This window comes from Scyliorhinus torazame, chromosome 13 (assembly GCF_047496885.1).
Source record: "Scyliorhinus torazame isolate Kashiwa2021f chromosome 13, sScyTor2.1, whole genome shotgun sequence".
Classification (NCBI taxonomy): domain Eukaryota; kingdom Metazoa; phylum Chordata; class Chondrichthyes; order Carcharhiniformes; family Scyliorhinidae; genus Scyliorhinus; species Scyliorhinus torazame.
In genome coordinates this window covers 85,641,094-85,664,779 of record NC_092719.1, presented here as the reverse complement: position 1 = coordinate 85,664,779, position 23,686 = coordinate 85,641,094, and the positions used below count along the sequence as shown (strand labels likewise).

Below are 23,686 nucleotides of genomic sequence, written 5' to 3'. Positions count from 1 at the left end.
ACTCGTTTATTACCCCCACACCCCTTTTCCTACCTACGTCGTTGGTACCAATGTGCACCACGACTTCTGGCTGCTCACCCTCCCCCTTAAGGATCCTGAAGACACGATCCGAGACATCCCTGGCCCTGGCACCCGGGAGGCAACATACCTTCCGGGAGTCTCGCTCGCGACCACAGAATATCCTATCTATTCCCCTCACCATTGAATCACCTACTACTATTGCTTTTCTATTCTCCCCCCTTCCCTTCTGAGCCCCAGAGCCAGACTCAGTGCCAGAGACCTGGCGGCTAGGGCCTTCCCCCGGTAGGTCATTCCCCCCCAAACAACATCCAAAACGGTATACTTGTTTTGAAGGGGAACGGCCACGAGGGATCCCTGCACTGTCTGCCTGTTTGTTTTCTTTCCCCTGACTGTAACCCAGCTACTCTTGTCCTGTACCTTGGGTGTGGTTACTTCCCTGTAACTCTTCTCTATCACCCCCTCTGCCTCCCGGATGATCCGAAGTTCATCCAGCTTCAGCTCCAGTTCCCTAACACGGTCTTTGAGGAGCTGGAGTTCGGTGCACTTCCCGCAGGTATTGTCAGCGGGGACACCAGTGGTATCCCTCACCACCCACATCCTACAGGAGGAGCATGCAACTGGCCAAGCCTCCATCCCCTCTTACCTTACACCATCCCCTCTTACCTTACAGAATATAGCTGCCCTGTGGACCAACTGGACCTCCGCCCTCCGACTCTGCTCCCAGTCAGCTGCACTCTCTGCAAACTCCCGGCTCCCTTCACGCTCTTTGAGGAAATGTAGGAAATGGAAATGAAAGGAACACCGTACTCCCTCCTCACCTAACTCCCTCAGTCACCAAACTCTCACAATAGCACTCAAATGCACCAAATTCAGCACTCCCTCAGTCACCAAACTCTCACAATAGCACTCAAATGCACCAAATTCAGCACTCCCTCAGTCACCAAACTCTCACTATAGCACTCAAATGCACCAAATTCAGCACTCCGTGAACATAGAACATACAGTGCAGAAGGACGCCATTCGGCCCATCGAGTCTGCACCGACCCACTTAAGTCCTCACTTTCACCCTATCCCCATAACCCAATAACCCCTCCTAACCTTTTTGGACGCTAAGGGCAATTTAGCATGGCCAACCCACCTAACAAGCACATCTTTGGACTGTGGGAGGAAACCGGAGCACCTGGAGGAAACCCACGCACACACGGGGAGAACGTGCAGACTCCGCACAGACAGTGACCCAGCGGGGAATTGAACCTGGGACACTGGCACTGTGAAGCCACAGTGCTATCCACTTGTGCTACCGTGCTGCCCTCAGTCCATAACTTGTCTCAAAGCCCCCCTCTGATCCCCTCAATTCAAACATATTCTTCTCTAACCGGAGGGATTGTACAGCTCCCCTAGCCAGGCCGCCACCCCCGGCACTGTTGTCGATCGCCATTCCAGCAAAATCCTTCGCCGGGCAACTAGAGAGGCGAAGGCCACCACATCGGCCTTCCTCCTCTCCATCAGCTCCGGCCTTTACGATACCCCAAAATTCTCCACCAGAGGTTCAGCCCGGCCTCTATCTCCATAATCTTTGCTAGCGTCCCGAACACCCCCCTCCCAGTACCTCACCAACTTCTCACAACGCCAGAGCATATGTGTGTGGTGCGCTTGTCTTCGCCCACACTTCTCACACACACCTGCCATCCACTGGAAGAACCCACTCATCCTCGCCTGAGTCATATGCACCCTATGCACCACCTTAAACTGTATCAAACTCATCCTCGCACATGAGAAGGTCGAATTCACCCTGCACAGCGCCTCACTCCACACTCCCCATCCTATCTCTCCCTCCACCCCAACTCCTCCGCCCATTTCTCCTTGGTCCTCACCACTTGAACTCATCCCTGTTCGTCCATCCACCTGTATATATCCCCGATCCTTTCCTCCCCTTCCATTTCCAGGAGCAACAACCGTTCCAATAGGGCACATTTCGACAGCTTGGGAAACCCACCCCCCATACCTTCCGTGGAAAGTCCCTCACTTGCACATACCTGAATTTGCTTTTCTTCGGGAGCTCGACCCTCTCTCGCAGCTCCTCCAGACTTGCGAACCTCTCTTCCAAATATAGATCCCTCGGCCTCACCAGTCCCATCGCTCTCCACCACCTATACATGCCGTCCATCTTTCCCGGCTTGAACCCATGGTTCTCACACAACATTGTTCATAGATCATAGAATTTACAGTGCAGAAAGAGGCCATTTGGCCCATCGAAGTCTGCACCGGCCCTTACAAAGAGCACCCTACTCAAGCCCACGTATCTACCCTATCCCCGTAACCCAGTAACCCCCAGTTCACCTTTTTGGACACTTTAGCATGGCCAATCCACCTAACCCGCACATCTTTGGACTGTGGGAGGAAACCGGAGCACCTGGAGGAAACCCACGCAGACACGGGGAGAACGTGCAGACGCCGCACTGAAAGTGACCCAGCCGGGAATCAAACCTGGGACCCTGGAACTGTGAAGCAACTGTGCTAACCACTATGTTACCGTGCTGCTCCGACATCCTATCCATCCTAAAGTGTCTCCTCGGCTGGTTGCACACCCTAATCGTGGACCGTACAACCGGGCTCTCCGTATACCTCCTCAGTGCCAGTGGTAACACCGCCGTATCCATGGCTCTCAGGCTGGACCCCCTACAGAACTCTTCCTCCATCCTATACACTACCGCCTCACTTTCTTCACAATCACCTCCCAATAACAGTGCAACAGATTCAGTCACGCCTCTGCCTCTATAGCAGGGCCCTATTAACCCTAGTTACCTTCCCCGCCCATATAAACTCCGAAATCACTGCGTCCAGCTTCCGGAAAAAGGCCTTGGATGGGGTGGGTCTGGAATAAGAATAAGAACCTTGGCAGGACTTCCATTTTGACCACTTGGACCCTCTCTGCCAATTTCTGGCGTAGTGTATCCCACCTCCTAAAGTCCTCCTTTACCTCCTCCACTAACTTTATTAAGTTCCATTTGTGTATCGTCGCTTACTCCCCCATCACCTAGACCCCCAGATACCTAAACCTACCTCTGGCTACACCAAATGGCAACACCTCTAGATTGTCTCCCCGACCTGCCTCACTCACCAGAAACACCTCGCTTTTTCCCACGAGTCTAACCTCCATCCAGACCTCTGTACCTGCCTCGCGCTAAGTCGAACATCCAGCCAGTGCGGTGCGTGGTCAGAAATCACGATTCCTGCACACTCTGCCCCCACCAACACCTCTCGGCTCACCACAAAAACATTAATTCTGCAGCATACTTCGTACACATGCGAAAAGGAGTACTCCTCCCCCGGGTTCCTAAACCTCCACAGATTCACCATTCCCATCCTTTCCATAAACCCTCGCAGCTCTTTCGCCATCCTCAACCTTCCCATTGACTTGGGGCTCAACATGACCATCCTTGGCTGCAGCAAACAATTAAAGTCCCCTCCCAAAATCAACTGATGCATGTCCAGGTCTGGAATGGCTCTGGGCAACTCTTTCCCAAACCCCAAGTCATCTCAATTCGGTTCATCCCCCCGCAGGATCCCGCACCTCCTTGGCACTTACAAACCCCATCTTTTTACTCAACAGGATGGCCACCCTCAGCGACTTTGAATCAAATCTCCCCCCCCATTTCCATCCATGACCACTCTCCTCCTCCCAACACTGCCACTTCCACCCCCCCCCCCCCCTTCAACGGCCAACTCCCCCACTTCACTTCACTTCCATTCACCAGCATTACCTGCCAGCTTGGCAGCTCCTGCCTGAAGGCTGAAGGCTCCTCCTATTTACCCCTCCTCCCACTCGTCCTCCTTAATCTGTGCAAACGACTCCCTGTGTACCTCCCCCTCCCCCACTGGTGCTGCAGCAAAGACAAAAGCCTCTTCAAGCATGCAGGCGGGGGAAGGGCAAGCTCAAAGGCTTTGTGGTATTATCAGGTACCACGAGAGGCTGAAGACCATTGGTTAAACCTAGGAGTTTACCATTGGCTGTTTTGTATGTAGCTCCGCCCTGACAGGCGGGGTATCAGAACCGGTGACGTCCCAGCAGCCCGCATTCTGTACCAAAGCAGCTTGGGAACAGTTCTAGTCTATTAAAGCCTTCAGTTATGTTGCAACCTCATTTTAATAGTAATTGATCGTGCATCAATTTAATAGACTACTACTTAAGCTGAAAGGATGGATCTCCGAATCAAGCCAGAGTGTCTGCAACTCAGACCCCACGCGGAGAACTTGGCGGCGATCTTCAAACACTGGCTGGCGTGCTTTTAAAGGCTACCTCGAGACGGCCGGAGGCACACCCTCAGGGGAGCACAAACTGCATCTCCTGCATTCAAGGGTAAGCCCTGGGATCTGCACCCTCATCGAGGAGGCGGAGAACTTTGATGCAGCGATCGAACTGTTAAAAGGACATTATATCCGCCCTGTAAATCAGGTCTACGCATGTCACCTGCTTGAAACAAGACGGCAAAGCCCCGGGGAATCGTTGGAGGAGTTCTACCGCGCGCTACTGGTGCTGGGCAGAAGCTGTGGCTGCCCGCAAGTTTCGGGAGCAAGTACACGGAACTCCTAATCCGGGATGCCTTCGTAGCAGGTATGAGCTCCTCAGATCCGCCAGCCGCTCTTAGAAAAAGACACCCTGCGACTTAGAGAGGCACAGGCCCTGGCAGAGTCCATGGATGGTGCCTCCAGAAACACGCAATCCTGTGTGCCCGACCGTGCGGCGCCCCCCTGGGCAGCGTGGCATCCCGCAGCGGCAGCCCCACAGACTTCCCCCGTGTCCCCGCAGGCCTGCGCTGTAAGACGGCCCGCTAACTCCGTCGGGCCCCGCTGTTTCTTCTGCGGGCAGGCGAAGCACCCCCGCCATCGCTGCCCGGCCCGCACCTCCACCTGCAAAGGGTGCGGCAAGAAGGGCCATTTGTGGGGGTCTGCCAGGCACGAACGGTGGCCGCGGTCTCCAGCGGCAACTCCGGACCGCCGCAGCAAGCTTCTCTTCGGGGCCCCAGGCGGCCAGCATTCACCGCCACCCCCCTATCCTAGGGCCACGTGCGGCCCACGGACGCGGCCATCTTGTTCCTCGGACACCACGCTGGACGGATGGGCGCCGCCATTTTGTCCATCCCCGACCACCATGTGCGACCCATGGGAGACGCCATCTTGGATGGGGCCCCAGGACCCCAGCACGGCCGACTACACGCTGCCCGATCAAAACCCGCAACTACCTCATCTGGCCTCAGTGACTCTGGACCAAAATCAACCTCGGACACTCTCAACAGCAAAGACGACGGCCTTCATCAACGGCCACGAGATGTCCTGCCTGATCGACTCTGGGAGCATGGACAGCATTATACACCCTGACACGGTAAGGCGCTGTTCACTTGTTACCCACACTGTAAACCAAAGAATCTCCCTGGCCTCAGGTTCACACTCAGTGGAGATAAAGAGGTTCTGCCTAGCAAACCTCACGGTCCAAGGCAGGAAATTCAACAATTTCCGCCTTTATGTCCTGCTGCACCTCTGCGCGACTACCCTCCTGGGGTTGGATTTCCAATGTAACTTGCAAAGCCTGACCTTCAAATTCGGCGGCCCTATACCCCCCCTTACTGTCTGCGGCCTCGCGACCCTTAAGGTCGACCCGCCTTCCCTGTTTTCAAACCTCACCCCGGATTGCAAACCCGTCGCCACCAGGAGCAGATGGTACAGTGCCCAGGACCGGACCTTCATCAGGTCAGAGGTCCAAAGGCTACTGAGGGAAGGGGTCATTGAAGCTAGCAACAGTCCCTGGAGAGCTCAAGTAGTGGTGGTAAAGACCGGGGAGAAACATAGGATGGTCATTGACTACAGTCAGACCATCAACAGGTTTACGCAGCTGGACGCGTACCCTCTCCCCCGCATATTCAACCTGGTAAACAGGATCGCGCAATACAAGATCTTCTCCACGGTGGATCTCAAGTCCGCCTATCATCAACTACCCCTCCGTACTAGTGACCGCAAATACACTGCCTTCGAAGCAGATGGGCGGCTCTATCATTTTTTAAGAATTCCCTTTGGTGTCACTAACGGGGTCTCGGTCTTCCAATGCGTGATGGACCGAATAGTTGACCGGTACGGCTTGCGCACAACGTTTCTGTATCTTGATAACGTCACCATCTGCGGCCATGACCAGCAGGACCATGACACTAACCTCCGAAAATTTGTCCAGACCGCTAAAATCCTTAACTTAACGTATAATAAGGATAAATGCGTATTTAGCACCGCCCGTCTAGCCATCCTCGGCTACGTAGTGCGAAATGGAGTTATCATCCCCGACCCTGAACACGTGCGCCCCCTTATGGAGTTCCCCCTCCCTCACTGCTCCAAGGCCCTGAAACGCTGCCTCGGGTTTTTCAGTTATTACGCCCAGTGGGTCCCTAACTACGCAGACAAAGCCCGTCCCCTAATCCAGTCCACAACCTTCCCCCTGTCGATGGATGCCCGCCAGGCCTTCAGCCGCATCAAAGCAGACATTGCAAAGGCCACGATGCGCGCCATCGACGAGTCCCTCCCCTTCCAGGTCGAGAGCGACACGTCCGACGTAGCTCTGCCCGCCACCCTCAACCAAGTGGACAGACCCGTGGCCTCCTTCTCCCGTACTCTCCATGCTTCCGAAATTCGCCATTCCTCAGTCGAACAAGAGGCACAAGCCATAGTAGAAGCTGTGCGACATTGGAGGCATTACCTGGCCGGCAGGAGATTCACTCTCCTCACTGACTAACGGTCAGTGGCGTTCATGTTTGATAATGCACAGCGGGGCAAGATAAAAAACGACAAGCTCTTGCGCTGGAGGATAGAACTCTCCACCTACAACTACGAGATCTTGAATCGTCCCGGGAAGCTAAACAAGCCCCCTGATGCCCTGTCCCGTGGCACATGTGCCACCGCACAAGTGGACCGCCTCCGAGCCCTCCACGAGGACCTCTGCCACCCGGAGGACACTCACTTTTTCCACTTTATTAAGACCCGCAACCTGCCCTACTCCATCGAGGAGGTCAGGACAGCCACCAGGGACTGCCAAATCTGCGCGGAGTGCAAACCGCACTTCTACCGGTCAGAGAGGGCGCACCTGATAAAGGCTTCCCGTCCCTTTGAACGCCTCAGCATGGACTTCAAAGGCCCCCTCCCCTCCACCGACCGCAACATGTACTTCCTGAACGTGATTGACGAGTACTCCCGGTTCCCATTCGCCATCCCCTGCCCAGACATGCCCGCAACCACCATCATCAAGGCCCTCCAGGGTATCTTTAGACTGTCCGGTTTCCCCGCGTAAATACACAGTGATAGGGGGTCCTCCTTTATGAGCGATGATCTGCGTCAATTCCTGCTCAACAGGGACATCGCCTCAAGCAAGACGACCAGTTACAACCCCCGGGGAAATGGGCAGGTAGAGAGGGAGAATGGAACGGTCTGGAAGACCGTCCTACTGGCCCTACGGTCCAGGGCTCTCCCAGTCTCCCGCTGGCAAGAAGTTATCCCGGAGGCCCTCCACGCCATCCGGTCACTGCTCTGTACAACTACCAACCAGACACCTCACGAACAACTCCTTGTTTTCCCCAGGAAGTCCTCCGGGACCTCGCTCCCGACTTGACTTGCAACACCCGGACCCATCCTGCTCCGAAAACACGTGCGGGCCCACAAGTCGGACCCGTTGGTCGAGAGGGTCCACCTGCTGCACGCTAACTCCCAGTACGCCTACGTGGTGTTCCCTGACGGCCGGCAAGATACGGTCTCCCTACGGGACCTGGCGACCGCCGGAATCCCACGCACCCGAACCCCCCCCCCCCCCACCTTCCACAGCACCTCACAGGAGGGTCAGTCTTCCCGCCACCCCTGCCTAGGCTCTCCCACCCACCGACGCCCCCCCTCTCTTGTCAACCGTTTGCCCCACCAGCACCGTCTAGGGGTGACGAAGCTGCCATGGAGGCCGAAGCCACACTCCCGGAGACGCAGACGCCTGGACCCCCACCGGATTCACCACCGAGGCTCAGACGATCCAGGAGGACGACCAGGCAACCCGATTGCTTCAGTATACCCGATCTGTAACTAAATAAACACGGAATGTATATATCTTCCACGATTGTAAATATTCTCTACAACCCTGTAAGGAGGTATCACGGTACCTCCATATCTGATCATACCATGTTAAATGCAATTGCAACCACTGGCCACCACCCCCGCCGGTCTCTTTTTTTTAACAGGGGGTGAATGTGGTATTATCAGGTATTGCAGTACCCGAGAGGCTGAAGACAATTGGTTAAACCTAGGAGTTTACCATTGACTGTTTTGTATGTAGCTCCGCCCTGACAGGCGGGGTATAAGAACCAGTGCCGTCCCAGCAGCCCTCATTCTGTACCGAAGGTGCTGGGGAACAGTTCTAGTCTATTAAAGCCTTCAGTTATGTTACTACCTCATTTTAATAGTAATTGATCGTGCATCAGGCTTCAAACTGACTTGATGGCCTTTATTAAAGCTGAATTCCAGCAGCAGAGGGAACAACTGCGAAACGATCTCGCGAAGGGGGTTGGCGCTGCCGAACTTTTGCAACTACGACTGGGCGGCCAATATAACTATGATTAGGAAGTGGGGGGGGGGGGGGCTGCGTGGGAGCAGCTGGAGGCGGCGTCATGTAAAGGTACTAGTCTGGGAGCTTTGATAACGGCTCCGTTGTCGTTCTCACCGACCCGTTACTCCACAAGTCCGTGGTGGTGGTGGTGGTGGTGGCGACACTGCGGATCTGGGGACGGTGGAGGAGGCACAAGAAGGTGGGGGGCCGCCAAGAAACGCCTTTAAATATCTGCAAGTACAAGCCTTCCTGAAAAAACAGGTAGTGGCCTTTCCGACGCTGCCGCCACTGAGGATACAGGACAGGGTGATCTCCGGCACCTGTGTGGGGGAGGGGAAGGTGTCGGATATCTACCAGGAATTACAGGAGGCGGAGGAAACCCCAGTGGAGGAGCTCAAGGGCAAGTGGGAGGAGGAGCTAGGTGAGGAGTTGGAAGCAGGTCTGTGGGCAGAGGTCCTGGGCAGGGTTAATTCCTCCTCATCATGTGCCAGGCTCAGTCTAATTCAATTTAAATTGGTCCACCGGGCACACATGGCTGCAGCGAGAATGAGCAAGTTTTTTTTGGGTAGAAGACAGTTGTATGAGGTGCAAGGGCAGCCCTGCAAACCATGTCCACATGTTTTGGGCATGATGTCCAAGATGCTTAACACACGGGTGGTGCCGAGTCCCGAGATAGCGATTTTTGGAGTGTCGGAAGACCCGGGAGTCCAGGGGGCGAAAGAGGCCGACGTCTTGGCCTTTGCCTCTCGAGTAGCTCGGAGATGGATTTTATTAATGTGGAGGGACTCGAAGCCCCCGAGTGTAGAGACTTGGGTTAACGACATGGCTGGGTTTCTCAGCCTTGAGAAAATAAAGTTTGCCTTAAGAGGGTCAATGCTGGGGTTCTCTCGGAGGTGGCAGCCGTTCGTCGACTTTCTCGGGGAAAATTAAAATGTCAGCAGCAGCAATCCGTTGGGGGGGGGGGGGAGGGGGGGGGAGGGGAGTGCTCCATTGGGATGGTGTGGGAAGACTGAGTCGGGTGGGGTAATGTCTATTTAATTGTTATTGTATATTCTCTTTTTGCACTCTGTTAATGTTCACTCTAGTTTGTTTTGTTATTATTGTTCCTAATTTATTATGAAAAATTCTGCAGAACCTTAATAAAAATACTTTTTAAAAATAAAACAAACAATCGCAACAATAAAATGGCCCCACCCAAGAATAAAAAGCCCCCCTACCTTCTGGCCCCACACTATCCGCATCTTCCGAACTCTGTTGCCCCAGCTTCTCCATCTCTCCACAACATTCAGTTCTCTTCCAGTTAACGATCTCTAATAAAGTCATAGGCCTCCTCTGGGGTTTAGAAATAGTACTCCCGGCCTTCAAAAGCCACCCATAGTTTCGCCGGGTGCAGTACCCCAAACGTAATCTGTCTTCGATAAAGAGCCGCCTTGGCCTTGTTGAACCCAGCGTGCCATTTCGCCAGCTCCACCTCCAATATACTGATAGATTCGGACCTTGTTCCCCTCCCATTCGCAGTTCTGCTTCCCCATGACCTCCTGCAGGATCTTCTCCTTCTCCACAAACTTAAGGAGCCTCACAATCGCTGCCCCGGCGGCTCCCCCGCTCTTGGCTTCTGCCTGAGAGATCTGTGCACTCCATCCACCTCTGGGACCTTGTCCAGCATCCCCTTCCGCCAGCCCGACCAACATCCTTGAGATAAATCTCGATGAACTCGTGCTTTCCTCCCCTTCAGGCCAACAAGGTACGCAGGTTCTGCCTTCTAGATCTACTCTGTTTATCCACCGTTGCCCTTAGCGACTTGCAAAGGTCCCCCAGAAACCTCACCTCCAATGCCACCACCCAATCATTGTGGTTAGACATCACCCTCTCCATCTCCTGGATCTGTGACCCCTGTGCCTTCAAGCACTTCTCAACTCCCTCCATCCATCCTTTCTTGGGTGCAACCACGCCTTCGATTGGTCTTCCTGCATCTCCTTTCGTTGCTGGTGGAACTCCTCTGATGAACGTCATCAGCTGCTCCACCTGGGGCTTTCCAGCATGCGACAACCCTTCGCCCTCCGCCATCTTTCCAATTATTGTAGATCTCTTCCAGTTCCTTGGCCAGGTCTTTAACCTTCTTCTGCCAGGTCTGATATCCAGCAGTCATGCCAGTCCCAGGCGGTAACTTCTCCTCCACACCTCCAGCTACTCTTTCCCGTTAAAAGTTCCCCATTTCCGCGTAAAAAGAGCTCAAATCAATGCCTTTGAGCCGGAGCTGCTTTGTGTGTGACCACTTACTCCATGGCCACCACGGGAAGTCCCCAGACATGGGGAGAATGTGCAAACTCCACACGGACAGTAACCAGGGGCCGGGATCGAATCTAGGTCCTCAGCGCCGTGAGGCAGCAGTGCTAACCACTGCACCACCCTGCCACCCAGGAAATATTACTTAGTTGGCATGTATATTGCACGAACTTTTTAAATAAATGGAACTAAGGGAGTTTATCAAGCTGGTTTGTTTTGTTTGGAAGCAAAATTTTAGGTTGGCTAAAGGTTACCACCCTCCAGATGCCCAATACGAAATTTAAATTTACCTTCCTCAAAATATAAAATTGCTCATTTGGAAAGAAAAATGCAAATTAAGGTTTTAATTCCTTTGAGTTAAAAATATGCCAGAATTTAACTGTACCAAATTCATTTGTAGGGGATTCTGCAGGGAGTTTCCCATTCCCCATCGCTATCAAATGACACTGAGTCACCTTATTGGGCCCTGGGGAGTTTCTCCCCAATTTAGCCCACACGTTTTCAGCACTGGGGAGCTGATCTCAGAAATCAGGCCGCCATTTTGAAAGGGTGCCCCAATCTATGTGAGCTTGTGGGTGTTTCCCCCACCCCCAAGACCCATGGACAATGTAATCCCGCGCACACACAGTCCCCCACACCCCTCAAGTGAGGACACCCGCTATGCGGTCCGTGGGCCCCCCCTCTTCACAATCCCTTACAGGCCCCATCCCCTCCAGGAGCCCTACCCGTCATCTCTTTCCCCCCCCCCCCCCCCCACTAAACTCCCAGAGGCCTCAACTTACCTGCCCTGAACGCCCCCCCAACCTTCATACCCCACTCTTCCTTTCATGGGCATGGCCCCTTCGAGCCCTGACCCTTGGCAGTACCACCTGGGCACCCATGTACTGCCACCTGGGCAGTGTCAGAGTGCCAACTGGGCAATGCCAAGGTGCCCATTGAACATACAGTGCAGAAGGGGGTCATTTGGCCCATCGAGTCTGCACTGACCCACTTAAGCCCTCACTTCCACCCTATCCCCAAAACCCAATAACCCCATCTAACCTTTTTGGACACTTGAGGGCAATTTAGCATGGCCAATCCACCTAACCTGCACATCTCTGGACTGTGGGAGGAAACCGGAGCACCCGGAGGAAACCCACGCAGACACGAACAGAACTTGCAGACTCTGCACAGACAGTGACCCAGCGGGGAACCGAAACTGGGACCCTGGTGCTGTGAAGCCACAGTGCGAGCCACTGGTGCTCCCATGCTGTCCATGTTCGGTGGGGGGGTGGGGGGTGCGCCAGGGAGTCACCCTGTCTTGTCCCTGATCACCCAGGGGCCTCCGATGACCCGGGAGACCCTTAGGCGGATGTTTGAGGGTAAATCAACGTCTGACATGTGGGATGCTTTCAAATGTCAATTGAAAGGAATTCAGGACCGGCATGTTCCTGTGAGGAAGAAGGATAAATATGGCAAATTTCAGGAACCTTGGATAACGAGAGATATTGTAGGCCTCGTCAGAAAGAAAAAGGAGGCATTTGTCAGGTCTAGAAGGCAGGGAACAGACGAAGCCTGTGTGGAATATAAGGAAAGTAGGAAGGAACTTAAGCAAGGAGTCAGGAGGGCTAAAAGGGGTCACAAAAAGTCATTGGCAAATAGGGTTAAGGAAAGTCCCATGGCTTTCCACACGTGCATAAAAAGCAAGAGGGTAGTCAGGGACAGGGTTGGCCCACTGAAGGACAGGGGAGGGAATCTATGGGTGGAGGCAGAGGAAATGGGAGAGGTACTAAATGAATACTTTGCATCAGTATTCACCAAAGAGAAGGAATTGGTGGATGTTAAGTCTGCAGCTGGGTGTGTAGATAGCCTGGGTCACAATGAGATCCAAAAAGACAAGGTGTTGGGCGTCTTGAAAAATATTAAGGTGGATAAGTCCCCAGGGCCTGATGGGATCTACCCAGAATACTAAAGGAGGCAAGAGAGGAAATTGCTGAGGCCTTGACAGAAATCTTAGGATCCTCACTGTCTTCAGGTGATGTCCCGGAGGACTGGAGAATAGCCAATGTTTTTCCTTTGTTTAAGAAGGGTAGCAAGGATAATCCAGGAAACTACAGGCCGGTGAGCCTTACGTCAGTGGTAGGGAAATTACTGGAGAGAATTCTTCGAGACAGGATCTACTCCCATTTGGAAGCAAGTGGACATATTAGCAAGAGGCAGCACGGTTTTGTGAAGGGGAGGTTGTGTCTCACTAACTTGATAGAGTTTTTCGAGAAGGTCACAAAGATGATTAATGCAGGTAGGGCAGTGGATGTTGTCTATATGGACTTCAGTAAGCCTTTGACAAGGAAAGAGTGGTGTGGGAAAGAGGGGTTCCTTTTGCTGGGACACTGGCATCAGTTTTGGGACAGGGGGGACCTATACCGTTGGGATGGTCTCCACCTGAACCGAGCTGGGACCAGTGTTCTGGCGAAAAGAGTAAATAGGGTGGTCAATAGGACTTTAAACTAGAGATTGGGGGGGGAAGGGAAAGTCAGGGAACCAAGAGGTGAAGTAATCAGTGGGAAACGTAGCTGCTTAAGAATACAAAAAAGCACGAAAAGACAGAACTCAGGAGAGGTTACGATAGTCTCCATCCCACAAAATCTGACAGAGTATATGGAAAGGCTCAGTAAACCAAGGTCCACCACACTAAGAAAACAAAAAGGGACGGTCAATAGAGAATTAAAGGTGCTATATTTAAATGCGCGCAGTGTACGGAACAAGGTAGATGAGCTTGTGGCCCAGATTGTGACTGGCAGGTATGATGTGGTAGGCATCACAGAGACGTGGTTGCAGGGGGTTCAGGACTGGCATTTAAACATCCAGGGATTCACAACTTATCGAAAAGACAGAGAGGTGGGCAGAGGGGGCGGGGTTGCCTTGTTAATTAGGAATGAAATTAAATCAATAGCACTAAACGACATAGGGTCAGATGATGTGGAGTTTGTGCGGGTAGAGTTGAGGAACCACAAAGGCAAAAAAACCATAATGGGAGTTATGTACAGGCCGCCTAACAGTGGTCAGGACCAGGGGCACAAAATGCACCACGAAATAGAAAGTGCATGTCAGAAAGGCAAGGTCACAGTGATCATGGGGGACTTCAATATGCAGGTGGACTGGGTAAATAATGCTGCCAGTGGACCCAAGGAAAGGGAATTCATTGAATGTTTGCAGGAGGGCTTTTTGGAACAGCTTGTGATGGAGCCCACGAGGGAACAGGCCATTCTGGACTTAGTGTTATGTAATGCGCCAGACTTGATTAAAGATCTTAAAGTAAGGGAACACTTAGGCGGCAGTGATCATAATATGGTAGAATTCAATCTCCAATTTGAAAGAAAGAAGGTAGAATCAGATGTAAAGGTGTTACAGTTAAATAAAGGTAACTACAGGGGCATGAGGGAGGAACTGACGAAAATCGACTGGGAGCAGAGCCTAGTGGGAAAGACAGTAGAACAGCAATGGCAGGAGTTTCTGGGAGTAATTGAGGACACAGTACAGAGGTTCATCCCAAAGAAAAGAAAGGTTATCAGAGGGGGGATTAGGCAGCCATGGCTGACAAAGGAAGTTAGGGATTGCATCAAAGCAAAAGAGAAAGCCTATAATGTGGCAAAGAGTAGTGCGAAGTCAGAAGATTGGGAAGTCTACAAAAACAAACAGAGGATAACAAAGCGAGAAATAAGGAAAGAGAGGATCAAATATGAAGGTAGGCTAGCCAGTAACATTAGGAATGATAGTAAAAGTTTCTTTAAATACATTAAAAACAAACAGGAGGCAAAAGTAGACATTGGGCCGCTCCAAAATGACGCTGGTAATCTAGTGATGGGAGACCAGGAAATAGCTGAGGAACTAAATAAGTACTTTGCGTCAGTCTTCACAGGAGAAGACATGAGTAATATCCCAACAATTCCGGAGAGTCAGGGGGCAGAGTTGAATATGGTAGCCATCACAAAGGAGAAAGTGCTAGAGAAACTAAGAGGTCTGAAAATTGATAAATCTCCAGGCCCAGATGGGCTACATCCTGGAGTTCTAAAGGAGATAGCTGAAGAAATAGTGGAGGCGTTAGTTATGATCTTTCAAAAGTCACTGGAGTCAGGGAAAGTCCCAGAGGACTGGAAAATCACTGTTGTAACCCACCCTGTTCAAGAAGGGAACAAGGAAAACGATGGAAAATTATAGGCCAATTAGCCTAACCTCGGTTGTTGGCAAGATTCTAGAATCCATTGTTAAGGATGAGATTTCTAAATTCTTGGAAGTGCAGGGTCGGATTAGGACAAGTCAGCATGGATTTAGTAAGGGGAGGTCGTGCCTGACAAACCTGTTAGAGTTCTTTGAAGAGATAACAAATAGGTTAGACCAAGGAGAGCCAATGGATGTTATCTATCTTGACTTCCAAAAGGCCTTTGATAAGGTGCCTCACGGGAGACTGCTGAGTAAAATAAGGGCCCATGGTATTCGAGTGAAGGTCCTGACATGGATTGACGATTGGCTGTCAGGCAGAAGGCAGAGAGTTGGGATAAAAGGTTCTTTTTCGGGAAGGCAACCGGTGACGAGTGGTGTCCCGCAGGGTTCAGTGTTGGGGCCACAGCTGTTCTCTTTATATATTAACGATCTAGATGATGGGACTGGGGGCTTTCTGGCTAAGTTTGCCAATGATACAAAGATAGGTGGAGGGGCAGGTAGTATGGAGGAGGTGGGGAGGCTGCAGAAAGATTTAGACAGTTTAGGAGAGTGGTCCAAGAAATGGCTGATGAAATTCAACGTGGGCAAGTGTGAGGTCTTGCACTTTGGAAAAAAGAATAGAGGCATGGACTATTTTCTAAACGGTGACAAAATTCATAATGCTGAAGTGCAAAGGGACTTGGGAGTCCTAGTCCAGGATTCTCTAAAGGTAAACTTGCAGGTTGAGTCCGTAATTAAGAAAGCAAATGCAATGTTGTCATTTATCTCAAGAGGCTTGGAATATAAAAGCGGGGATGTACTTCTGAAGCTTTATAAAGCATTAGTTAGGCCCCATTTAGAATACTGTGAGCAATTTTGGGCCCCACACCTCAGGAAGGACATACTGGCACTGGAGCGGGTCCAGCAGAGATTCACACGGATGATCCCAGGAATGGTAGGCCTAACATACGATGAACGTCTGAGGATCCTGGGATTATATTCATTGGAGTTTAGGAGGTTGAGGGGAGATCTAATAGAAACTTACAAGATAATGAATGGCTTAGATAGGGTGGACGTAGGGAAGTTGTTTCCGTTAGCAGGGGAGACTAGGACCCGGGGGCACAGCCTTAGAATAAAAGGGAGTCACTTTAGAACTGAGATGAGGAGAAATTTCTTCAGCCAGAGGGTGGTGGGTCTGTGGAATTCATTGCCACAGAGGGCGGTGGAGGCCGGGACGTTGAGTGTCTTTAAGACAGAAGCTGATAAATTCTTGATTTCTCGAGGAATTAAGGGCTATGGATAAGAGAGCGGGTAAATGGAGTTGAAATCAGCCATGATTGAATGGTAGAGTGGACTCGATGGGCCGAATGGCCTTACTTCCGCTCCTATGTCTTATGGTCCCTGATGGCAGACTGGGACAAAAGGTGAAGTCGCACTGGATCAGAGGTGAGCTGGCAAGATGGATACAGAACTGGCTAGGTGATAGAAGGCAGAGAGTAGCAATGGAAGGTTGCTTTTCTGATTGGAGGGCTGTGACTCATAGTGTTCTGCAGGATTCAGTGCTGTGACCTTTGCTTTCGTAGTACATATAAATATTTTGGATGAAAATGTAACTGGTCTGATTGCGGACGACACAAATGTTGGTGGAATTGCGGATAGCGAAGAGGACTGTTAGAGGATACAGCAGGATTTAGATTGTTTGGAGACTTGGGCGGAGAGATGGCAGATGGAGTTTAATCCGGACAAATGTGAGGTAATTCATTTTGGAAGGTCTATAACAAGTTGGGAATACACAGTGAATGGCAGAATCCTCAAGAGTATTGACAGTCAGAGAGATCTTGGTGTACAGGTCCACAGGTCACTGAAAGGGGCAACACAGGTGGAGAAGGTAGTCAAGACGCCATGCGGCATGCTTGCCTTCATTGGCCGGGGCATTGAGTATAAGAATTGGCAAGTCATGTTGCAGCTGTATAGAACCTTAGTTAGGCCACACTTGGAGTATAGTGTTCAATTCTGGTCGCCACACTACCAGAAGGCTTTCGAGAGGGTGCAGAAGAGATTTATCAGGATGTTGCCTGGTATGGAGGGCATTAGTTATGAGGAGAGGTTGAATAAACTTGGTTTGTTCTCACTGGAACGAAGGAAGTCGAGGGACGATCTGATAGAGGTCTACAAAATTGTGAGGGGCATAGACAGAGTGGATAGTCAGAGACTTTTTCCCAGGGTAGAGGGGTCAATTACTAGGGGGCATAGGTTTAAGGTGCGAGTGGCAAGGTTTAGAGGAGATGTATGAGGCAAGTTTTTTTACACAGAGGGTAGTGGGTGCCTGGAACTCGCTGTCCGAGGAGGTGGGGGAAGCAGGGACGACAGTGACGTTTAAGCAGCATCTTGACAAATACATGAATAGGATGGGAATAGAGGGATACGGATCCCGGAAGTGCAGAAGATTTTAGTTTAGACGGGCAGCATGGTCGGTGCAGGCTTGGAGGGCCAAAGGGCCTGTTATTGTGCTGTACTTTTCTTTGTTCTTTGTTTATTGGTCTGTCAAAAAAATGTGGTTTTCAATTTTGGCTGACTAAGATTATTTTGCATTTGCGCGTAATGAGTTTTATTTAAATATACCATTTTGCATTTTCAGATGTATAATTCATCATATCAAACATTAAAACTTCTTTCCTTTGCAGGTTTGGCAAGAGCCAAGTCAGTTCCTACAAAGACATACTCAAATGAAGTTGTAACTTTGTGGTACAGGCCTCCAGATGTACTCTTGGGCTCTTCAGAATATTCAACACAGATCGACATGTGGTATGTGTAATTGACTCTGGTTCAAACTTTTTTTGGGGGGGGGCTGCAGGATTGTGGAGAGAATATCTTACAATTTTAGGGGTCTCTTGTATTTAGTAAAAGGACCATTCTCATATTCCAGTCCTTTCCTCCCTTATGAAGAGTTCCAAAGCACCGAAGAGGAATCCTATTGGAACATCGGAATTGTTCAGAAGTTGATCCATATCGGACTTGAAACATTAACTCTGTTTCTCACTCCACAAATGCTGCCAGTCCTGCTGAGTTTTTCCAGCACTTTCTAGTTTTATTTCAGATCCACAGTATTTTATTTTTAAGATGGCAAGCTGGTGCAGTTTCATTGATTAGCTGAAAATGAGTTTATTATAAAAACATTTCTAATCAGTCTTTTAAATCCACTGTAACCCTATTTTAAACAACTGAAAAAGCTCTTAAAAACTAGACTCATTACTCATTACATTGATGTACAATAAGCAGTTTCTCAGTGAATTAACAAAAAAATATTCTGGTACCTACTAGTGCTATTCTGCCTAAAATAAACGCTTCCACAAAAGCTCAGAAATGGGTGCAATTAATGGAATCTTATCAGAGTGTTGTTAACTTTTGGTTGGCTCTTAATTCGTAATTTGCTCTGTTTGTTTAACCTTGAAGTTAAAAACACCACTATTCGAATTCGCCCTATACCAAAAAAAGGGTTGATATTCTAAATAGTGAACAGGAATTCTCACTCCCCGACTCCGATACAGGCTTCAGTGGGTGCTATTCAGGTCAAACTATATTTTCAAGTTATCTCCCGGTATAACCCATACCTTCACTGAAAAATTTTACCTACTTACCCCTCAGTAGCATTGATATCTTGGGTCCTGCGTTCTAAGTAAGTAAAGTAGGCTTATAACCACTGTTTCAGGACAAAACTTTAAAGTTATTTTATTATATTTTTTATTTTTAAAAGATGCAATCACTGTCTTTACAGAAAAGTAAAAGGATCTTGCTTCTGGATCCTTCTGGTTGGTTGAAGGGACCTTCAGGCCCAACTTGACAATCAATCTTTTTAAAATCTAGATGTATTCGCTGATGAGCTCGGTTGCTGTGCCCTATCTTTCCCATGTACCGAGCTATGAGAGCTGGCTCTGCTGGCTATCTCTGAGCTTTTATATATTTCTCCGTTATCTAGTTTTTATGACCTTATTGTAAAGTAACTCTTGATTCTCTTTGATTGTAAAACGTTTCTTTGATCTAAACATTCTAATCCAACTAAGTATTCATTTTGACATAACCTCATCTCATAGATCTGATTACATTGTTTCCTTTGTGTGTTCAAAATGCTTTGGTTTCAATAGAGGTGTGAATTTTAATTCCTGTCATTTCTATAGTTTTATTTTCCAATTGTGTCCTCAGCTCAATTTTGGCTTGAAATTATGTTTCTCGTAGACTGATAGTCTCCAGTTTTCTTTAATTTACCTGGTATTAGCAACCTTTCACACCTAGAATTCTCACCAAATTCAACTGAACCTCATCCATTCTTTTTCAACTCCTTACTAAGATAGTTACTTTCAATGAAGGTGTGAGCCATTGTTTTTGGCTTCATTCAAAATCCTGTTTGTCTTGTTTGCTAAGCGTGCTTGACCAAGGTTATCTACATTTTACAATCCTTCCCTGGCAGCTGCTGTTAACCCTTTGTGGGATCTTGCCCTGTATTCTCTCACGTTTCTCTCAGACCAGATATTGCCAGACTTCCATGTTTCAAATGACACATCTTTCCATATTTTCAATAACAACCTTTGCTCTAGAGTCACCAGGTATTTTTATGATACCGCCACGAGGTTCAAGTTCAAGTAATGATCAATAACTCAACATACCAATCAGTAAGATTCAAATCAAAACACATTTATTATGCACAGTAAATCACTACTCATGCATAAACTCTACTTTCTGGACTATTCCTATCACTAAAAGGCCTATAGTTAGCTTCGGACTGGCCCACCAGGTCAGGGGAACAAATGGCCTTTCGTTCAGGTCCTGAGTCTGCAGGATTCAAAAGCTGGTATGGACTGGTAACTAGGAGCGCCTATCTCGTAGCGAGCGTTGACTTGAGACTTACTTGGTTGGAGGCAGCGAAGCAGGTCACTGTCAAGGTTTGGTTCAAGTTGCTGAGTGACCCTGCAAAGAAGGACGATTTGAACTTGGGAGTTTTACTTTATAGTCCCCAGGGGCTTCCCGCCCTTCGGGGCGGACCCCGTACCTGGTTCCAAGTGATTGGACTACTTTCCGATCACGTGGATCAATTTCTCCAATGCTGGAGCGGCTCCCTGATCGCTGGGCGGTCCCTAAGTGTCCGTTGGCCTTCCTTTGTCTTGGCTCCTGCTGGCTCCAAGGGGTCTGGCTTGCCTTTGTTTACCTTAACTGTTGCCATTGTGCCTGGGAATCGCACATTACTATGTAGATGGCTGCTACATTACTATGCGCATGGCTGCTGGTTTCAGTGCTGTCTGGTTCCTTACATGTCTCAATACCCATGATTTCTGTATTTGCTAGTCTTTGCCTGTGTTGGCTGAATTTCCCTTCAGCCTTTGTGGTTCTCCATTTTAAGTCGGGAAGTAGCCACCTCGGGTGGCTACACACCCTCCTTGTGATCCTAACGCGAAGCGTGAAGGATCACATAACTGCTTTGTCTTCATTCCCTGACCCGGCGAGCACTCTTCTATGGCATCTACACTGACCATAACTATGCAAGAAAAATGTTAACTAACATTCTAACTGGCGCTATGTCAAAACAGGGACATGCGTTACAAAATTTTGTAACCTCTAACTGTCCTCTAACTGTCCTCAATACACTGCACTCACTAAAACATTCAGTCATATTAACTTCCTAAACAATACAAAAATAATAGCATTTACATTTTTCCTGGCTTGGCAGTCAAGCACAGGGTTGTACAATCTTTCCATTTCTTTATTTATAGAAGAACGCAAACGAATGTCCTTTATTATAGATCGAGGGGTTCGGGGTCCTGGGTTTGACTGAACATAGTGGATCTTATTCTGAATACCGGGGTGCGAGCGCGGTCGGCTCTCCTTCTCCATTTCCTCATGCAGATAGTCTGCACGATGCTGTAGAGTATCGCCAACACTAATAGGGATTCGACTACTTAGGAAAGGGAGTACCACGTTATGAGCTTATCACACCATGATGGTGTGGTGTTGCCTGTTACTGGGCTCTGGGTGCTATGGGGAAGTGAATCATTTACGGCTGGGGTGGTTGGGGTCAGGGGGTTCGCGTTCGTGCGCAACCGGATACACATTATGACGAAAAACACGTATGCCGTCTTCATTGTTGTCTTCTTCTTTCTCTTCTCTTCTCTTCCTTTCCGTTTCGTCTCTTTTACTGGAGCTTCTGGGGTTCTGTGGGATCAAGCATAGTGTCTGTTACTATCTTGGTTTAATATCTCGTCTGTTAGTGTATGTCTGTCCTTTTGTGCCAATTCTCCCTTTACAATTTGTCACCATGTTTGACTCCCTTATTTATTTATTTATTTTTTAAACCGAATATTCAGGACAAGACACACTTAAAAATACTGAAACAGTGCAAGCTGTCTCGCAGGCTGTGCGATTTACCATCCAAATGTTTGAGGATGTAAATAGCATAGGGATGGCAACCTAAGGGTCGCCTGAAAACAAAACATACCTTTTTGAACCAAAAGTGCCGAAATGAGGTGCGTATGGGCCGCGACGGGTAAGAATTGGATGGAATCCCCGGGTAGGACGGCGACCAATGCCGTGTGTGCTCTACCCGAGCGTAGCTGACCAGAGTGGGGGTCCTCAGGCAGGGCGGAGACCAATGCCGTTTCTCCACTGCCTGAGCAACCGAGAAGAACGGGCAAAAAATGTAGTCATCGCGGGGGGTTGCCATATTGGTTCTACCTTCGAACCAGAAGAGCAGTTATGAACGGGGGTATGGCAAGCTCTCGGCGGTTTCGGCCGATGAGTGTGCTGGCAAGTTCTCAAAGGTTTCTGCAGACAAATAAGGCGTGGGGCTGTGGAAAAACTTTCCGATCTTACGTACAACATTTAACAATACCACTACAAACAACATTAAACATGCTGCAGGTTCCATCAGAAAGGACACCGTTTTCTCCCAAGCGGTTCCTTTTTAAAACATCATCTGGACACCTCAGTTATCAGTTGCGAACAGGGTCGCAAAAGGGTTCTCGCTTTGGGAGTCAGACTCAAAGTCGTCATCTATTCCCGGATGCTATACTCTCGAATGTATAAGGGCTGATAGGGCTGCATGGTGCGATTTGGGGTCGATCCGGACGAGCCTGTATGAGTTATCTTGGTGCCAAAAGGTGGTGTCTAATTCTGTGGGGACGGAGTCGGGGTCGTAATCGTTGGGCGGTGTTCTTTGGTGGGGTTTCTTGAGGAAAGTGATGAGGAAGGGATCACTCAAATCGTGGTCAGATTCGCTGGGTGTGGGTCCTGTTGCCTGGGGATAGTAGGGAGGCGTGCTTTGGCTATTGTCTGAGTCACAGTCGCTGTCGCTGCTGCTGCTGTTTGTGGGCGTTCCGGGGAGGAGTCCAGAGGTCTGGGGTGGAGTTGAGGGCGAGTCCGTGGATGTGGTGGGCGTGTTGGGAGATGGTAGAGATACGTTGGGTGTGGGTGGGGTGTGGTCTGCTGCGTCGAGCATGATGTGATGTGCATGGTTGGAATGTGGGCCGTATGCCTTAAGCTGGTTAATATGGAACCACGCAGTCTTCCGTTCGGGTACTTAATTTTGTAGACGCAGGGGCTTACTTTGTCCGCAATGGAGTGCGGACCCAAATACTTTGGTGATAGGAATGTGCTGGGGTTGTAAATTGAGAGCATGACCTGCTATCCTACCTCAAACTCGGTCGCATGCACTGTTTTGTCGAAACAAGCCTTGCTCTGTTTCTTCCGTGTACCTAATCTTACTGCGGCTGCTAGCTGAACCGTTTTTACATTTTCCACTAACTGCTTTACTGCGTTCTCATGTGTGAGGGCCGTCACTTCGGGGCTGGTCAAGTCCAATCCTAATAAAAATTCTGTGCCTTTCATGGGGCGTCCGGTCATGAGAGTGTGTGGGGTGTAACCTGTGGATGTTGAGACGGTATTTCTCAAAAACATCAACGCAAAAGGGAGGACTGAATCCCAAGTGGTGTTGTTCTGTTGGACCATTTTTCTGAGGGTTGATTTTAGGGTCCGATTAATGCGCTCCACGATACCACTTGACTGGGGGTGGTATCCGATGTGGAATTTTTGGGTAATGCCAAATATCGTGAGGACGTACTTCATGACACGTCCCGTAAAATGCGAACTTTGGTCGGATTCAATGCTGCGGGGGAGTCCCCATCTCGTAAAGGTGGGGTGGGTTAAGATCTTGGCTGTGATCTTTGCCGTGTTAGTTCGGGGTGGGAATGCCTCTACCAATTTCGTAAAAGTGTCTATGACGACTAATACGTATTTGTAACCATTCCTGCAAGGGGGCAATGGTCCCATAAAATCGATCTGGAGGTTAGTCCAGGGCCGTTAACGGGGCGGGTGTGACTAAGTTGAGCTTTCTTTGCATATCTGTCCGGATTGTTCTGGGCACAGATAAGGCAATTCTCAATGTAGTGCGTTACGTCTTCTTTTAAACTTGGCCACCAACAGAGCTGCCAGAGGTGGGCTATAGTGGGATCAATTCCCTGATGTCCATGACTGTCATGGAATAAACAAATGAGCTGATTCCTGTCCTGTTCAGGGTGTCTTTTAGGATCACATCGT

General features: G+C 49.7%; 1 protein-coding gene across 1 annotated transcript in view; it reads left to right on the top strand.

Moving 5' to 3' along the window:
* Positions 1 to 23,686, top strand: part of cdk17 (cyclin dependent kinase 17) — a 334,713-nt gene that overhangs the window by 233,514 nt on the left and 77,513 nt on the right. The window contains 1 exon segment of the mRNA XM_072471934.1: positions 17,791 to 17,911. Coding sequence (XP_072328035.1) covers positions 17,791 to 17,911 — 121 coding nt within the window.